This window comes from Mastigoproctus giganteus, chromosome 4 (genome assembly GCF_048544385.1).
Source record: "Mastigoproctus giganteus isolate SK-2022 chromosome 4, ASM4854438v1, whole genome shotgun sequence".
NCBI classification, from domain to species: domain Eukaryota; kingdom Metazoa; phylum Arthropoda; class Arachnida; order Uropygi; family Thelyphonidae; genus Mastigoproctus; species Mastigoproctus giganteus.
Window position 1 is genome coordinate 127,578,162 of NC_143578.1, and position 19,893 is coordinate 127,598,054.

At 38.1% G+C, this 19,893-nt stretch overlaps 1 protein-coding gene across 3 annotated transcripts in view; it reads left to right on the forward strand.

The window, feature by feature from the left end:
- LOC150087051 (uncharacterized) overlaps positions 1-19,893 on the forward strand; it is a 521,728-nt gene that overhangs the window by 267,059 nt on the left and 234,776 nt on the right. For all 3 annotated transcript variants that reach the window (XR_016546863.1, XR_016546862.1, XM_090371782.1), the window contains exon 5: positions 2,334-2,429. Coding sequence is in view for 1 of the 3 variants with exons in the window: in XM_090371782.1 (XP_090227908.1) it covers positions 2,334-2,429 (96 nt within the window). In the remaining 2 variants the exon portion in view is untranslated. The remainder of the gene's footprint in view (positions 1-2,333; positions 2,430-19,893) is intronic.

Here is a 19,893-nt window from a genome sequence, read left to right on the forward strand (position 1 = left end):
GACCACTGTCAGTTCATTCAGGAAATATGGTCAAACCAGCAGAAAATGGAATCCGTGTGATAGTAGAATTTTCTAAGTTGGTAGGAGAAGAAGGTTTTGATCAGTGGCATAGCTAGGGGAGAGGGCGGTCTGCCCTGGACGGCACTATTTTGGCGGTGGCACTTTTCATGTGAGACAATTTTATTTTTTGACGATTCTTTTATTTATGTTAACTTAGTAATTTTTATTACTTAATTAACAGAAAAACAAGAAAAATAACATTTTATAAAGTTGGAATTAAAGTTTTACTTCAAAAATAAACAGTTTTAATTTCTTTCCCTATACGTTGTTTTGATTTTTTGTAGTATTTTTGGTGTGTATTGAGAGGGGCGGCAAACTCAGGGACCGCCCCAGGTGGCAAAAGCTCTAGCTACAGTACAGGTTTTGATGATATAACTACTGAAGCCCTTGTGGATAGCACAGTTGGTAGAATCACCATCATCCCCACACCAGATAGAAAAGACCTAAGTTCGAATTCCATTGATGATGGGAGGAATTTTTTGGGTCTTTTACACAACGTGGCTGACTTAGTTGGTCTCAGGCAAGGGTAATAGTTTTTTCCTCCCGGAAACTCAGGTTTTTTTTTTGTCCAGAAAATAGAATCAACCTCAACACAATTTGAACACACAGAGCAACATAGCCTTAGTCACTGATGCTCCTTAAAAAAAAAAAAAAAAAAGATATGATTACTTGAAGACGTTCAAGAATTACTGGTTAAAAAAGAGGCTGCAAAGAGGATTTGGTGGAAATGGCATCAGAAACAAATCAATTCAAAGGATGATAGCGCAAATGAAAATTCTGAACTTCCAAATTTTACACTAAAAGTATATGGAAAGGCATACAGTTAGCCAACCAATTAGAATCTTATTTTTGGAATTCAGATTCTTTGACTGAAAGGAGCCCAAAGTTCAAAAGGGAGCTTCAAACACGATGAAATTACCAAGCTCTATCAAGCAAAAGCAAACAAACCCAGATTACTGATTTTTTAAAGAGAGCAGAAGATACACGAAATCTAGAATGGTGTATTCTTGTCAGTTTTGTTAACGAAATCGTGTATTTTTATTAGCTCTTGGAATGTAACCCTCCTTTTTTGTACTGGTTCTTAGTCCCATATAGCACTGTTTCACACTACACGAGATTTTTTTTGGAACCTAACTACTGTGTTGTATGAGGGTTACCTGTATAGTAATTTATCTTCATGGAAAACAACCACGTAACACCCTTCCCTAACTTATACAGATTCTCAAATCCATGGATGGGCCAATTAAAATAGTCTCTGTAGTGCGAATAAAATTTCTGTATAACGAACAGATTTTAAGAGACCGGGGTAGGCATTGTTCACACCTCTGGCCTTTGGGCAATAGAGCCTCTGCTGTAGAAAGCATGAATTAAGAGCTAAAGGGATTAACATTCCACAATTAAGTGGTGTCTCTCCCACATACTTTACCGAAAAGTCACTGGTCAACTGCTTTCTTGTGTCCTTAGCCAGTGGAAAGGATTAAGGCATGTTCCCAACACGGACAATATGCCGAGGTCAACCTGTGTTCTACTTTTTTACTTAAGCAACCTATTAGATCATTAGGAGAGAGTAATTTCCCTTATCCTGGAAATTCATCTGTTGCTTTGCAGAAATGAGTCCTCTACACTTTCACTAAATTTCACCAGTCTCTGTTTATATGGTGGGTACAAGTGGGCCCTAGTTTGGATCAGGGTGATGAAAAAAAAATCACTTCAAAAAATTTGAGTTTATAGAGGCCCAGCAAGGCCCCGTCTATGGTGAGACCCGAGGCTAATGTCTGTTCATAAGTACGGCCCTGATCAAACACATAACTAAACAGAGAATGTCAGATAAAGCAATGTCTTTTAAAACAAATTTAATACAGAGCACAAGCACCTTATGTTCACACGTAGAAAAGGGAAAAAATATATGAGACATTTTAGAAAATTTTACACATTGCTTATGAAATTAGTTATAGCTGTCTTATTGAAAGGAGAATCAGAAAGAATAAAAGGGTGGGAAGACTATAATCAGGTTCCACTGTATATGATACACATTCTCAAAAGCAAAATTAGATATAAGATATAAAAGTTTGTTTGATTATAGCTCTATTCTTATAACATTTTTTTTTTTTTTTGTTTGTTTGTTGTGGTTTGGTAATTTGTGGGGGGGGGGGGAATGGGATTAATTTTTTTCAGATATCATTCAGTGATATAAGTAATCATTTACTTGAAAAATATGTTATGTTCTCAGCAGTTACCTGTAATATGAATATTAGATATTGCATAAATTGCAGATCCCAGATGTTGTTTGTCAGCTAACTTCTCTAGGAACCCTCTACTTGAGGTTTAACAGGATACGTTTTGTTGGGGAAGATATTGCTCACCTAAAAGTATGTATTTATTCTTTTTTGAACTGTATGCAAGTGTATGAATGCTAGTTGAGTTAGTAATTGATATTTTTTTCACAAAGTCATAGTCATGAGCTCAACAAAAATCAGATTGTTAATGAATAATTATTATTTCCACTTTATGATAGGCTGTTTGTAAGTAATGTGTTATGCATATTATAGTTACAGTAATGTGTATGTCTTGGTTACGAATTACAATGTTTTACATTCCATGTATGAATTTTGCCATACTTATTGTAATGAAGCATACAAAAAGTAAAAAAACTGTCGAGCAAAGGAAAAAATATTCCATCAAGCATATTATATTATATAACTGCTACCCATCTTTACAATATAAATAAATAAATAAATTTTCTTTTTATACTCCGGGATGACCAAACGGTCAGAGGAGTTCACAAGGTAGACAGAATACAAGAAACAGCACCGTATTTAGCAGTCATGGGCTTGAATCCTGGTCACTCAAGGCACGTGAGTGACCAGGGCGCTTGACCACTTGGCTACAGCAGTTATATAATATAATATGCTTCAGTAAGCCAGGGAATCTGTCCTCTTACCATTACAACATAGATTTTCTCTGTTTTATTTTCACAAACTATTTTTCATCACATTCTCCAACTATATTAAAAAAATAAAGCTATATTAAATTTTGAATTTTTTAAAAAAGTGCCGAGTTTTGCTTCTTTTCAATAAAGATTTGACCAGTAGTTGCTAGTCCAAATTTCAATGCAACCATTTTTCTCCGATTATCAGCAGTTACCATTTTTCTCCGATTATCAGCAGTTACCATTTTTCTCCGATTATCAGCAGTAAATTGCAGATAAAAGAAACACTAGAGGACAGCAGTCACTATTTATGTTAAATGGTGATCTTGTCTGATCAGTCTGTCTAACTTAAAGAAGTAACTACAGTCAAGGGCAAAGGGAAGGACTACAATGGTGACTACATAAAATAAAGGTGACTACAATGGTCTCAGACAGTTTTTAAAATCTATTCAGTGGCAACTGATGATGGTACTAAATGCTAATTCTAAATGGGAAGCATTCGGAGAAGTAATCATAGAAGCTACTAGGCTTTTTATACCAAATAAGAGATACTGTTCAGGGTTTGGACATAAAGGAACTGGCAGCAGAGAAAAAGAATGCATGGGATGCTTTTAAATTATCAAGAGAATACAGTAACCTACAATAGATAAAAAGTGGTCTGTAATCAAGTCACTCATTATCTGCCTTAGGAAAACTAAGGCAGATAATGAGAAGTTTCTGGCAAAGAATAAAAAGAAAAGTAGCAGACTTCTTTAATTATATAAACACTACAAGCAAAGGGATGAATAACATTGCTCTGCTAGATATGAATGGTATAAAAGTTGATGATCCTTCTCAGGTTGCTAACAAACTGATCAGATAATTTTCATCTGTGTTCAAAGACAAAGAATTTTTGCAACTCGTCAGAGAACAGAACTGTTCCCATTTGTCAGGGCTCCAAGTTACATGTTCCTATGCCAGTTTTGACGAGCTATGTGGTGGTTTGGGGTTAATGCATTCAAATCACTGGCTTCCTTCCGTAGAGTCCACTTGAATTGAGAGTCTTCCTAACACAGACCAGTTGGAAATGTTTTCACTGTGCCTGCAGCAACCTCAAGAGGCAGTCTTTGAAAGGACATCGTAAGGATTCATCTTGCTATTAGATCCAGATAGCAATCTGTTCTGGTTGACGTTGCCCTCAAGCAACTTTGGCTATCTCTTTTTATAATGGTTCCTATCTCCTGAAAATATTTCTGTAGTGCCGAGATGACAGTGCATGGCACATTAAGCCAATGTGCCACCTCTGCCCATGACTGCCTGGCTTTAAGTCATCCAACGGCGTGCCATCTCAGATAATCATATAAATGATGATGACTTGCCATCCTGATTACTGGAAATGTGGTTATTCCACTGAGCAAGTCAAAAACTGGGATTGAAGTGGTGTGGTTGCAACCTGTGTTTTTATAGGCATAAATAATTTGCGTAATGTGCGGCTCTATAAGATGGTAGATCGATTTCTATTGGATACTCGGAATTTGCATACCAGGATGCCTATTATATCAAATATTCGCTTTCAGCAGAAGTGTTCAAAATAAAATGTTCATGAAAAACATTTCATTTTGTTAATTTTGTCAAGCAGTGTATTTAAGTATACCCCATCTCTGTGTAAACCCTCTCCTGTAAAAAAAGCACATAATACACTGTTAAGAATTCTACCCAATGAAACTTCCACAATGTCTCTAGAGCCAAATTTGTAATAGTTTTAGTAGCGGCATTTGATGCAAGAAAGCAAGTTTATACAGCATCTAGAAATAAACAAAAACTACCCACCGCACCCGTCCATCCCCTTTGAGAATTTGTCTAGTTCTTTATTTGAACCATCCATTTCCACAACAGATGGAAGCTATTTCAACAATTGCTTACCTGTTAGCTGAACGCAAACTTTCGCATATCTATCCTACAACCATCCTTCCTCAATTTGAATTTATGTCCCTCATGTTTTGTCTGAGCAAGATGTAGATTTCCATCACATTAAGTTTACTAAATCCATTTAAGCCCTTATACACCTCAAGCAGATCTCCTTGAAGGTGCCTAATCTCCACCAATATAAATTTATTTAGAAGGCTCTCATCACATAATCCCTCCTATTATGGCTGAGCACTTGTTTGGACTTATTTTTGAAGAGAGAGAGTAGGAATTATAGAAGCTAATTCAGAACAGTGGTCATTGAAGTATATATATACAAAAGGTATGAAGTAGAAACTGAATGTCTATGAGACAGAGTGGAGAGATTTTGATAGAAATGGTCATTAATTAACCTGATTACCCACTTTTGAATGGAGGCTAGAAGCCCGAGAGAGGTTTTGGGGGCTCCACACCAGATGTGGGAACTATATTCCATTGTAGAGTGGATATGAGATTTATAAAAAATGAGAAGCTGTTTGTAGGAAAAGCACTGCTGTGAGTGAAAGAGAAATAAGAATATCAACAAATATTGCTTCCTCTATATCACAAATAGTGCAGAGGAAGCATTCAGGGACTTAATTTTGGAGGCTACTAGGCTTTTCATTCCAACTAAGAAATACTGTTCAAGGTTTAGGCCAAATTGGATGTCAGATGAATGAATGAGGCTCGGGCAGAGAAGAAAACTGTATGGGATGCATATAAAGTATCAGGTGACACAGAAGCCTACGGCAGATATAAACTAGTCTGTAATCAAGTCACAAAGGAGGTTAGGCAGGCATAGGCAGATTACAAGAAAACCTTGGCAAAGGATGCAAAGAATTTAATTATGTAAACTCTAGAAGAAAAGGGATGAGATTGGACCACTTAACATAGATGGGTTGACTATTGATGATCATGCTCAGGTAGCTGATAAACTGAATAAGTATTTTGCATCTACGTTCACACGTGAGGAGTCATTCAATGAGGGGAGTGCCAGAAGTTTATCAAACTCTAACAGGGAGCTAAGTGATTTTGTAATAACTGAGAGCAAAGTGGAGGAGAAATTATTGAAGTTAAACATAAAAAAGGCACCTGGAGTGGACAGGATCTATCCAGTTATATTAAAGGAGGCAGCCAAGGAAGTAAGCAAACCCTTAGCCATAAAGGCGCCTCTGTAGCCAGGTGGGCAGGAGCAGCAGTGCGTAGCACACGCTTCTTGATAAAACCGCGGTTCGAGCCCGTGACCACCAAATACGGAGGATGCAGAAAGGTCAGGAAATGACCACCACATATTCCTGGAGCAATATGGCCTTAGTTGCTAATGCTCCTAAAAACCAAATAACAACAACAACCTTAGCTATAATTATGAGAGCTTCCTTGGACTCAGGGGAGGTCCCCATGGACTGGAGGTGTGCAAATGTATCACCAATTCACAAAGGGGGGTTCAAAAGATGACACAGGTAACGATAGACCTGTTAGTAGTCTAGAGCAAAGTTTCCGGTATCTCCCCCCCCCTCCCATAGTTCTCCCTCAATCCATGCACGGTACTAAGTATTATGGGTTTTGATAAGTTTCGTGTTTGGGGATTTCATAAAAAAAAAGGGAAAATAATGGAATCACTGGTTAAAGAAACATGGCAGGATCATCTAGACAAGACTCAGTAATAGTTAAGACACAGCATGGGTTTGTTAAAGGGAGGTCTTGTCTGACCAATTTGATTGGATACTATGATGTGGTCACAAAGGAACTGAATGCCAAAAATAATTTTGATATCATATACTTGGATTTCAGGAAAGCTTTTGATACTCTTGCACATGGAAGACTGCTCTACAAATTGGAGAGGTATGGCATTAAGGGTAAGTTGCTACAATGGGATGGTTGAGTGGGAGACGACAGAGAGTGGTAATCAATGGATACTGCACTTCGTGGACAAATGTTATTAGTGGAGTTCTCCAGGGTTCAGTGTTGTGCCGATTGTTGTTTTGTATATTTATCAATGATATTGATGAAGGTATATCAGATTTAATGTTTGCAGATGATACAAAGGTTGGCAGGGTTGTTAATGATGGTAAAGACAGCATGCTACTCCAACTGGATCTAGATAAGTTGGGCAAATGGGCTGAAAAGTGGCAACTGAAGTTTAACATTGACAAATGCAAAGTACTGCAATAACCGAAGAGAAATGTACCAACTGTGTGGTACTACACTCGGGGAAGTAGAAAGTCAAAAAGACCTTGGGGTAATTGTCAGTCAAATGTGAAGTTTGCTGAGCAGTGCAGATGGGCTGCCAGGGCAGGTCATGGAGTCTTGTCAATGATATATAGTAATTTTGCTAGCAGGGAGGGGAGGTGATTATCCCGTTATACAAGGCAATGGTCAGGCCACACCTAGAGTACTGTGTACAGGTCTGGAGGCCTCATTTTAGGAAGGATGTAGAGTTGCCAGAACGAGTACAAAGAAGGGCAACAAGATTGGTGAGGGGAACAAAGGGGATGGATGCTCTTACCAAAAAAGGCTTAAGTGCTGCAAATTGCAGCACCTGGAGAGTAGGCACCTGTGAGGTGATCTGATTGAAGTGTATAAGGCCTTGAGTGGGTTGAGCAAGGTTAAGAACCTGAGGGGCCACAGATTCAAATTGAGGAAAGACAGTTGTAGAATAGATGTGCAGAAATTTGCCTTTAGCCAACGGGTAGTTGACTGGTGGAACAGACTTCCATCTTTTGTTGTGAAAGTTGATAGTCTAAATAGATTTAAGGTTGAGCTGGGGATAACCATTTGGAACGAATGTAGGAGTGAAATGGGAGGTTTTTCTTTTTTTTTTTTTTTTTTTTGGATGATTCTGCATAGGCTTGCTTTCTTGTATCGTATGCCTCTGCTAATACTAATGCTAATGTACTTATGTCAAGAGATTAAAAGTCAGTATAATTTCTGTTAGAGATAATGTGATCTTGTCTAGAAATCTGAATATCATCTGAGATAAGCATAGGAATAGAATAATCCTTTTAGTGAGATATCAAATGGACTGAGTTTTAGAAGGATTGACATCAACTAAGTTATCTTTGCCCAACTGGAAAATTATGTGAATTGGTAGTGGATATTCAAGATGTTGAAGCTGTTTGTGCAGTGCAAGGTTCCCAATTCTCCAATTGGAAGGCATAATGTTACGTGCTATCATCAGCAAAACTATGGATAGGATTTCTGTTCAATGGAAGAAGGTTATTAATATACAAGAGGAAAAGAGTGGTAGAAAAATCTTGATCTTGGGGAACAACAGCATCAGTGGAGAAGTTAGAGGCAGAGTTGTCAACAATCACCTGCAGAAAGTGGTCAGAGAGAAAACTGGATACCCAATTACAAAAAACAGTTGGCAAACCATAAGATGGAAGCTTACTTAGAAGACCTTTATGCCAAACACAATCAAAAGCATTTGAAATGTCATAAACAACTGCTTCAATTTCACCAGACTTTTCCATTGAATCTGTCCATAGGTGGATAACATAAGCCAGTATATCACCAATGGTGGTATACTGGCTATGACTGCCAGTATCCATACTGGCAGTCATAGAACAGATGAAAGGTTTCTAAATAGTTCAGGAGTTTAACACCTAATGGATTTCTCCATTACTTTAGAAGGAGAAAATTAAATGCAATGGGATGATAATTGGATTGTAGGGATTTGTCACCCTTTGTAGGAATTTGCTGGATGTGAGCAAATTTCCAAGCAGAAGGAGAGCTGTTCTGGGTTACTCCTGTTCCAACACAGAATAGGAGTAAGCCCAGGAGAACAGGCTTTGATGACAAATTGAGAAATGCCATCAGGACCTGGCACTTTCTTCAAGACTGTTAAAATTCTTCTGATATCCTTTTGATCACAGGAGGCATCATATAGAGTGTACGAGGAGTGGTAGAAGGTGATTTACCAAGGTCATCGATACATGAATCAGAAGAAAAGTAGGATGCCAGCTAGTCAGCTTTATCTTTTGCTAAAATGGCAATGGCAGCATTTGGTTTTGACAGAAGTGGGAATAGAGATGGGCAATTGTGGTCAATATCTTTGACAAGAGCCTAGAATGCTTGACTACCATTTGTACAAGAAGCATGTTTCCTACTCTTATCCCATTCAAAATTTAGTTTTTAATCATTAATAACTACTTTATAATTGTTGCAAGCCTTGGTATAAACAGAAAATGAACCTGGAGATTTTGATACAAACCAGTTGTGATATGCAACATTCTTCTCTTGAACAGCATTAGTACATTTATTGAAAAACCAAGGTTTAGATAAAGGATGAGATTTTAAGTTGGAGTGTGGAATAAAGGATTTCATTCCTACAAGAATAATTTCAATGATATTATGTTAGAAAATTAAATTAATGTGAGCAAATTCTGTATTAAATCTTCTGTTGTTGACATCAGAAGATTTAATACAGTAATCTGAGGGAAAAAAAAAACAAATCTCACAGATCATCCCATTTTGCATTCTTGTAATGCCAAGTAACATGAGCTTGAGAATGGTCATGAGAGAAAAGCTCAGTTGGAGAAGATGCTATCACCAAGTTGTTCTTATAGGACCATTCTCCTTAATTGTACTTGGAAGGGTCATTTGTGAAAAAACGATTAAGAATGCTGGCTGTGTGATTGTATTCTGATAGGTAAATGAACAATCTATGCAAAGTCATTAGTATTTGCAGAGCCTCAGCATCTCAACCAATAAAATCACCAAGGAAAATTACTTTGCTGTTAGGAAAGTTAGACTGGAGAAAGTAAAGTTTCAATGAGAGGAAGTCAAAGAATTCCAAGTGGTTAGTGGAGTTGGGAGGATGATAGAAGCAACAGATGAAATTGATAGAATGGCATAAATAGATTTGAACCCAGAGAAAATCAACAAGAGGAGATTCCAAATTTCTGAATCTCTGACAGGGAATATCAGACCTATGCACAAGTACTACTTTTGAGGTGAAAGGAATCATACAGGAAATAATTAGGATAAGTGAGATGAGTAGTAGTTGAATCAAATGATAATTGGGATTCTGTCAGAAAAGGTACATGGGGTTTGCCAGACTAAGTCTGACTGGGCATCATTGAGATGGGAACTGAAACCACGTATATTTTTGAAATATTTGAATTGGACGTTTAATCTTTTCATAGATTAGCATTAGCATTAGTAGAGGCATTTGATGCAAGAAAGCAAGCTTATGCAGCATCAGCCAAAAAAATAAATAAATAAAAAATAACCACTTCCACTTCACCCCTCTGTTCGTTCGAAATACCTGTCCAGCTGAGCCTTAAACTTATTTAGGCTATCAACTTCCACGACAAGGGATGGAAGTCTGTTCCACCAACCAACCACCCACTGGCTAAAGGCAAATTTCTGCACGTCTATCCTACATCTGTCTTTCCTCAATTTGAATTTATGCCCTCTCAGGTGATTATTCTGAGCAAGAGGAAGAATCCCATCAGCACTGAGCATGCTCAAACCATTCAAGGCTTTATACACCTCTGTCAGATCACCTCGCTGGTGCCTAGTCTCCAGACACTGTAATTTGCAAAACTTAAGCCTTTCTTCGTAAGAGCACCCCTTTGTTCTATTCACCAATCTTGTTGCCCTTCTCTGTACTCGTTCCAGCATCTCTACATCCTTCTTGAAATGAGGCCTCCAGACCTGTATACAGTACTCTAGGTGTGGCCTGACCATTGCCTTATACAAGGGAATAGATAAGTTTGTTCTGTTAGTTTGACTATTCATAATGTATTCAGTAGTAAGAAAAGGTGGGAGAACATGTACGATTTGATGAAATTTTGGATATGGTGTACACTATATTTCCTGTTTTTCAGACAATAGAGTTATTTCTGACAATAACCATATCCTGTGTAATCAGTACATGCTGCTTTTGGTGTTGCCACTGCAATGCCTGATACACAAGTGTAAGCTCTGGCATTGAGGTGGACAGCTGGAAGCTTGTTGGGCTCCCTATTTTAATTCCTTTGAGGCCATCCACCCTGTTCTTCTGACACTCATAAATGTCCATCAGCCCTCTGAGTTTGTGCTTAATTTCCTCAGTCTTTGCACCAAACATATACACAAAAACTTCCTCCTTGTCTGTATTGTATCATGTTCCAGATGGATCAGCAAACATTCTGTAGTTCATTTTCTAATGCCATGAATCATAGGAGAACTGTCCCTTTCAGTTCTCCCCCAACCCACTATACACTCCCACTACTTTTAGCCCTTTGCCTTCTACTGAGGCATAATTTAAATTTAATTTAATTCTAGAATATACACCGAACTAACAGATACCTAAATACAATAATAACACTAGTCTCTTCACAGGTTATGCATCAATAATATGTAGTATGTTAGTAAGTTTATGTAACTCTACTACACTATACAGTTACATTCATAATGTTATAAATTATAGCTTTAAATCTCTAGCTAAATTTAGAAATAAGCTAACAAATGTGACTAGGGCTATTAAAACTATTTATGGAACATATGTTAATTGAGTACAAAATATTAATTAAAATTTTACTTAATGTATTAATTGCTTAATATGCAAATTAAGTTAAAAGAGGCAAAATTATAGCATCGAACCTTCAAAGTGTTTAAATAAAAGGGTTGGTTGAGTAAGAGAAGACAGAGAGTGATTATCAGTGAGAACTGGTTTTCTTGGATTAATTCTATTGGTGAGTACAGTCAGTCCTCGTATAGCACGATAGTTGTGTTCCTAGAAACTCTCGTGCAATATAAACAACAGGCCCTATGGGAAAAATAGGGTTAGGTGCCGACCACCCAAGATTGAACACACATTTGTAACCAAAACATTACCAAACACAATAAATAATCGTAATAAAATACTTATGTATTTTATTACGATTATTACGTAATAAAATATTGCTAATGCTTTTGCTTCTATCGAAAGCAAACTTGTTTTTTGTTTGATTTTCTATCCAAACAGATGACAGCCGTTCCATCACTTCCAATTCTTTGTGGCTTTTAATCCAATGGATTTTAATTACACTTTGAGTTGTTCCTGCTGTGAAAGTTTTTATTTTCTCTGCATTCTTTGTAATTCTCGGCATTGCCTCATTTAGGTCTGTAGCACGTGCAATATCACATGGTCTTTCATTTCGCTCAGTGTTTCACAATTTCATATTTTTTTTCTGTATCAGCAGAGGCGGACTGGCCATAAGCCTTATCAGGGAAACCCCGGTGGACCGGGGACCGGTGTGATTTTGGCCATAAACGCTAGTGTGAGGCCACTACAAATTTTCCCGGGTAAGAATTTTTGATCCAGTCCGCCTCTGTTTATCGATATTGCTTTTCTTTTTCTCTCTGAATCTGCTGTGTCTTCACCAGGATGCTTCCTTTTCACACTTTTTAAGTATTTTACTCATTTTTAGGAGTAAAAAACTTATAATGAGGAAGCACGCTCGATTCACTTAAACAAAGCTGTGCGCTTGTAGCAGCTGATAAAACAATACCGTAAAGGCAGAGACAACTCTGTTAACACCTCACTAGCTCACATTTTACTAAAGCACATTTCTGGGGGTTACCACCATAAAACAATGAAAACAATTTCCAGTTGCATTCCTGCTAGTGGAATCTGTTATAAACTGGTAGTAAACTCGATCTAATTGCATTTGCGATAATACCGATAGATGGAATTTTACATTATTATGGTGAAATGTGTTTCTCCTTCACTGATATAAAAAACATAAATACATTTTCAGAATGTTATCTTCATTCCTATCGTGTTGCATTCAGTTGGGGTGATTCCGCGTCCGACTGCCATTTCTTGTAAACACAAAGGCGAACCGTGCATAAGTGAATTCGGTTCGTGCTATAGAAGATATCGTTCCCCTGTTTATAAATCGTGTATGATCAAATTCGTGTAATGTAAACACGTGTTATACGAGGACTGACTGTACTCAGAGTTAATTATTGGGCCCATTTTTCTTTTCTATATTTATTAATGATATTGAAGATGGTATATTGGCTTAATATCTGTTTTTAGCTGATGCAAAGATTAGCAGGGTATTAAATGACAATAATCAAGGTATGCTACTACAACAAGATCAGGAAAAATTGGGCAGATAGCCTTGGAAATGGCAATTGAAGTTTAATAATGACAAATGCAAGATATTGCATATGGGTATCTATCTACCTTGGGGGATAATTATGCAGTCAGACGAAGTTTTGTGAGCAGTGCAGACGGACTGATAAGACATCTCAAAGGGTTTTGTCAATGATGTATGGGAATTTTGTCACCAGGAATAAGGCCCTGCTTGCAAAATATATCCTGTTGTATAAAGCAATATTTTCACATATCGTGTTGTATAGGGTAATGTTTAGTCCACGTCTTGATTGCTACATAAAGGTCTGGAAGTGTCATTTTAGGAATATGGTGATCTGTTAGAAGGGCATCATATAGCAAATTTCTGCATCTGGAAACTAGGCAGCTACAAGGAGATCTTATTGAGGTGTTAAATGCTTTGAATGGGTTGAATATGCTCATGGCATCCTTCCTCTTGCTCATACAAAGGTCAGGAGGCCTGAACTGTACGCAGGTCAGGCCTCATTTTAGGAAGGATGTAGATTTACTTGAGCGTGTACAGAGAAGGGCAACAAGATTGGTGAGGGGAATGAAGGGATCCTCTTACCAAGAGAGGCTTAAGTTCTGCAAATTGCAGTGGCTGGAGACTAAGCACCTGCGCGGTGATCTGATTGAGGTATATAAGGCCTTGAATGGGTTGAGCACGCTGAATTCTGATGGGATCCTTCCACTTGTTCAGATTACGAACCTAAGGGGGCATAAATTCAAATTAAGAAAAGACAGATGTAGAATAGATGTGCGGAAATTTGCCTTTAGCCAGCGGGTGGTTAATTTCTGGAACAAACTTCCATCTGTTGTTGTGGAAGTTGATCGGTTGAATAAATGTAAGGAGGAACTGGACAGGCATTTGGAGGGAATGGTGTGATTTTTTTTTTTTTTTTTTTTGGCTGATGCTGCGTAAGCTCATACATTTGCTTTCTTGCATCACATGCCACTACTACTACTACTACAACATACATGAGGGGGCATAAATTGAAATTCAGGAAGAATGTTTGCTAAAATTTGCTTTAAGCCTGCAGATAGTTGTTTTGTGGGACAAACTTCCACAGTTGCTATGGAAGTAGGTAGTTAGAATAAATTTAAGGAGGAATTAGACAAATTACTGCGGAGGTTGGACAGGTGATCTGGTGTGTTTTTTTTTTGTTTTTTTTAGTGATGCTGTATAAGCTTGCTTTCTTGCATCATTTGCCGCTACTAATAATTTCATCATACTTGTGTGGTGCAGAGCAAATTTATGGTATTGTCTAGTATGGATATAGATGCCAGAGAAGAGTGAAGTCATTTTCTTGAGACATTTATGCTTGATTTTTCATGTATTATTTAATCTGGAAAAGGTAGTAGTAGTAGAAGTGGCATGTGATGCAAGAAAGCAAGTGTTATGAGCTTATGCAGCATCAGCCAAAAAAAAAAAAAAAAAAAATCACACCATTCCCTCCAAATGCCTGTCCAGTTCCTCCTTAAATTTATTCAACCTATCAACTTCCACAACGACAGATGGAAGTTTGTTCCAGCTATTAACCGCCCGCTGGCTAAAGGAAAATTTCCGCACATCTATTCTACATCTGTCCTATCTTAATTTGAATTTATGCCCCCTTAGGTTCGTAATCTGAACAAGTGGAAGGATCCCATCAGAATTCAGTGTGCTCAACCCATTCAAGGCCTTATACACCTCAATCAGATCACCGTGCAGGTGCCTAGTCTCCAGCCACTGCAATTTGCAGAACTTAAGCCCTCTTGGTAAGAGGATCCCTTCATTCCCCTCACCAATCTTGTTGCCCTTCTCTGTACACGCTCAATCAAATCTACATCCTTCCTAAAATGAGGCCTCCAGACCTGTACGCAGTACTCAAGGCATGGCCTGACCATTGCCTTATACAGAGGGACAATCACCTCCTTTTCCCTGCTAGCAAAATTCCTATATATCATTGACAAAACCCCATGACCTGACCTGGTAGCCTGTCTGCATTGCTCAGAAAACTTCATATCTGACTGCACAATTACTCCCAGGACTTTTTCCATTTTCTACCACCTTAAGTGTAGTACCACACAGTTGGTACGTTTCTTTGGGGTTACTTCTACCTATATGCAGTACTTTTGCATTTGTCAAGGTTTAACTTCAGTTGCCACTTCTTAACCCCAAATTTTCTAGATCCTGTTGCAGTAGCATACTGCCATTACTGTCATTAACAACCCTGCCAACCTTTGTGTCGTCTGCAAACTTCGCCACTAAGCCTTATGTACCTTCATTAATATCATTGATAAATATACAAAACAACAGTGGACCCAACACCGAACCCTGTGGGACTAATAACATTATTAGTCCCACGGAGTTCAGTGCTACTCTTTGTGGACTAATAACATTAGTCAAAGAAGAGCAGCACCCATTGATTACCACCCTCTGTCTTCTCCCACTCAACCATCCTTTTATCCATTGTAGCAACGTACCCTTAATACCATTCTGCTCCAATTTGTACAATAGTCTTCCATGCTCAACAGTGTCAAAAGCTTTCCTGAAATCCAAATATATGATATCAAAATTATTTTTTGCATCCAGTTCCTTTGTAACCACATCATAATATCCTATCAAATTTGTCAGACATGACTTTCCCTTAACAAACCCATGCTGTGTCTGAATTATTGCTACAGTCTTGTCTAGATGATCCTGCAATGCATCTTTAACCAGTGACTCCATCATTTTACCTGGAACAGAAGTTAAACTAACTGGTCTGTAATTACTCGTGTCACCCTTTGATCCCCCTTTGTGAATTGGGGATTTGCCCATCTCCAGTCCATGGGGACCTCATCTGAGTCCAAGGATGCTCTCATAATTATGGCTAAAGATTTGCTTAGATGCTTTGCCACCTCCTTTAATATAACTGGTTAGATCCCATCCACCCCAGGTGTCTTTCTTATGTTTAACTTCAACAATTTCTCCTCCACTTTGCTCTCAGTTATTACAAAATCATTAAGCACTCTGCTGCAATTTGATAACCTTCTGCCATTTTCAAACCTTAACTCCTTATGTGTGAATGTAGATGCAAAATACTCATTCAGTTTGTTTGCTATCTGAGCAGTATCATCAACAGTCGAACCATCGTTATAAAGTGGACTAATCAGATTCATCCCCTTCCTTTTATTGTTTATATAAGTAAAGAAATCCTTGCTGTTTTTCTTAGCATCCTTTGCCAAGATTTCTCATAATCTGCCTTCGCTTGCCTAACCTCCTTTGTGACCTGATTAAAGACTAGCTTATATCTGCCATAGGCTTCTGAGTCGCTTGATAATTTATATGCATCCCATGCATTTTTCTTCTGTCACGAGTCTCATTTGTTCATTTGATAACCATTTAGGCCTAAACCTTGAACAATATTTCTTAATAGGTATGAAACTTTTAGTAGTTTCCACGATTAATTCCTTGAATTTTTTTTTTTTTTTTTTTTTTTTTTTATGAAAACCCCGAACAAGAAAGGTACTTAGTACCGTACATGGGTTGAAGGAGAAGTATGGGGGGGGGGGCGTAAACTTTGCTCTAGAGACTAAACATGGGTTTTCACCACTTCAAACCTCCAATAAGCAAAGTGGTGGTATTTCACCGGTTGATGAAAGTCATCTACCACCTACGCTTCCCACTTAGAATTTACTTTTGGTAACATCGTCAGTTGATCCCACTGTACTCACCTTTACAGAAGCAAAAACCCTTTCCTTTACCCCTGATGGTAATTATATCTTTAAGTAAATCTCAAATCAGTACACTATGGTCACTGCCACCTAGTTGTTCCTTTATCTGCAAATTCTTAATACACGAATGATCACTGCTGATAACCAGATCAAGAGTATTACCCTCTCTGGTTGCCTCTCGAACATGCTGCTGCAGAAAACAATCTTCCGATAAATCCACAAAATCTTACTAGTGTGTGAGTGATCCACCCACAAGTTCCAGTCAATATCTGGGAAGTTAAAATCCCCCATTATAAGACATTCTGATTTACTTGCCCACTCTGTTTCTTTGTACAATTGTTCATTGTACCCATTTGAGTCATTAGGCCTATAACACACTCCTACTCTTATTTTTGCTTTTGCAGTGCTTATGTCACACCAAACTGACTCAACAGTGTGCTGTTCATCTATATCAGCTGGATGCACTTCTTTTGATTTTATGTTTTTCTTAATTAACAACATGACACCTCTTCCATTCCTATCCTGTCTGTCCTTTCTGTACACATTGTACTCCCCAAATTCCAATTCTGCATTCCTAATATCAGTGTGACACCACGTCTCTGATATCCCAACAGTATCCGTCTTTGATGTCTTGACAAACACTTCAAATTCATCAAATTTATTTTCTATACTTCTAACATTGGTATACATGCACCTATTCCTAGTTACCCTGACACATCCCATAACCCACCTGTTTCACGATGACTGCCATCAGTCCCTGAAACTCCCAGCACCCCTCGGTCCATTTTGCTACTTATTCTAAAAGAAGTTGTGCAAGAATCACGTTCACCTCTGCCTGCAGCTACTTTTAACCTTTTAGTCTGTGAATCCTCCCCCCCCCACCAAGCTAGCAGTTTTCCGACCCACCTAACACTGCCTCGATAGCATCAGCAAATATTCTTGCACCCTTTCTATTTAAGTGTATCCCATCCCAGTAGAAGCAGTCTCTCCTGTTAACAAGCACAGAAAATCATGGTAACATGTTTTTATTGCGTGTTATATATATAGGAGGGTACAAAAAAGTTTTTCTCCTGACCTGTGTAATCTATGAAAATTGTTTTATATATATGAGGGTACAAAAAAGTTTTTCTCCTGACCTGTGTAATCTATGAAAATTGTTTTATTGGCTGTATTGCTTGTTTATCTAGTTAATATATGCGAGCAGTTTGGTTGCTTTAAATCTGACAGTGGAGGACAAATAAAACTGTATCACCTTAAAAAAAAGTAACATTTGCAGTGAAAAGTGATTACAGTTATTTTGTTTGTTGCAAAGCAAAGATATTGTGTCAGATAAAACTTTTATTGCATCAGTCATTGCAAGGTATTGCATCAGCTGTTTCTATAAATACAGCATTGGAAGGGCATACACGCTCATTTGTATCCTGTTTTGTGGAGGTGTATGCATGGCTCAATATGTTCAGTTGATACCGAGAAAAAAAAAGTGTAGCTGTTGCTCTGTCCCAGGAAGGGCTTTCTATGCGTGCTATTGCTGATGAAATAGACTACCACCCGTCAACAGTATCCCAGGTGCTAAAATTAATGCGTGAAACTGGTGATGTAAAGAGAACACCTGGATCAGGCCATAAGGGAGTGACTACGCCTTCCCAAGATCAATATTTGAAACAGCTTGGACTTTGAGATGACCTCTGGTGTTGAAAACAAGGGCATGAACTAACCAGAGACGGCTTTCAGAATGTGGTCTGCATGTCTATCGGCCCAACAAATGATGAAGAAGCGACTTTCTTTGGCTAAAATGCATGTTTCATTGACAAAAGATCTTTTCTGACAAATCAAAATTCAACCTGGCTCGGATCGGAAGCGATATGTCAGAATACGAAAATCGGATGCATACCATCCTGACTGCATAACAACAACTGGAAAGTTCCCTGCCGGTCAGATGGTCTGGGGGCTGCATAACGAGCAGAGGGGTGGGGCAAATTAAGTTTATTAATGGAACAGTGAATGCAGAAACCTACACCAGTTATCTTGGAGGAGCGCCTGAAACCCGTTATTAGGGATCGCCACACAGATGTCCAAAAGTGCATTTTAAATAGGATTCAGCACCTTGCCACACAGCAAAATTGGTAGGTTTTATGCTATTTAGCTTTAATGATAAGTTTGCCTTCTTGTCTCACAATGCTTAAAACATACACCAATGTTTTCCCTTGTTTTTCTCCTTTAAGGTTCAGTCATACCTCAGAAAACCTAGCATTACAGTGTTGGACTGGCCCGGCAACAGTGTGGGTTTTGAACCCTATTGAAAATTGCTAGTACATAATGTCGTCTAAAACTAACTGCTGAGAATAAGCCAAGTAAGATTCAGCTGCAGGACAGCATTGTAAGGGTGTGGTGCCAATAATTGGACAACCATATATCCAGAAGTTGATGAACTCTATGCCAGATCGTTGCAAGGCTGTAATTGCAGCTCGAGGATGAACAACAAAATATTGAGGACTTATTTTGCTGATTTACAGTACACAACCTATTACATTAACTTGTCATTTCAGTTTGTACATGTAAATGCAATAAAGTGTGTGTTTGGTTGTCACGATTGCCATTTGCATGATTTCTCATATTTCCATTAATTAGGCATTTTACCCTTTGGGAAGATATTTATGGCAGTTAGGTATATCAGGTGGAGTCTTTTTATTGGATTTAATTCACAGAGGTAATATCCCATCTAACAAATGCATTTCAAACATTTGTGCAACCCACAATGCAGCATAAAAAACATTTGCAAAATTCACAAGTGATGCAGTTTTTTTGTCTGCCACTTTGTTTGTTTTGTTACAGAGCTGTATGTGTGATGGTGTCATCATGGATAAAGTTGAACATGGATTCATTCAATTCCTGTTTTTGCAAGGGAAACAGCCAACAACCATCCCTGAGTATTAGAGAGTGACTTTACGTGGTTACTACAACCGTGGGCATTATCTTCTGAACAGCCTAAAAGCATGTAGTATTTCATTTAGTGTTGATAATGTTCCTGTTATGGTATCCCTTAAAACTGGAATAGCAAGAGCAATTGAAGAGATTGAGTGCTTGATGGTAATCGGCTGTTCTGTTCTTCATATAAATTTTTGTGCTAAAAAGTGAACTGAATGCCTTACTGTGCAAATGAATGACTATTTCGTAGAAATTTATTACCAAA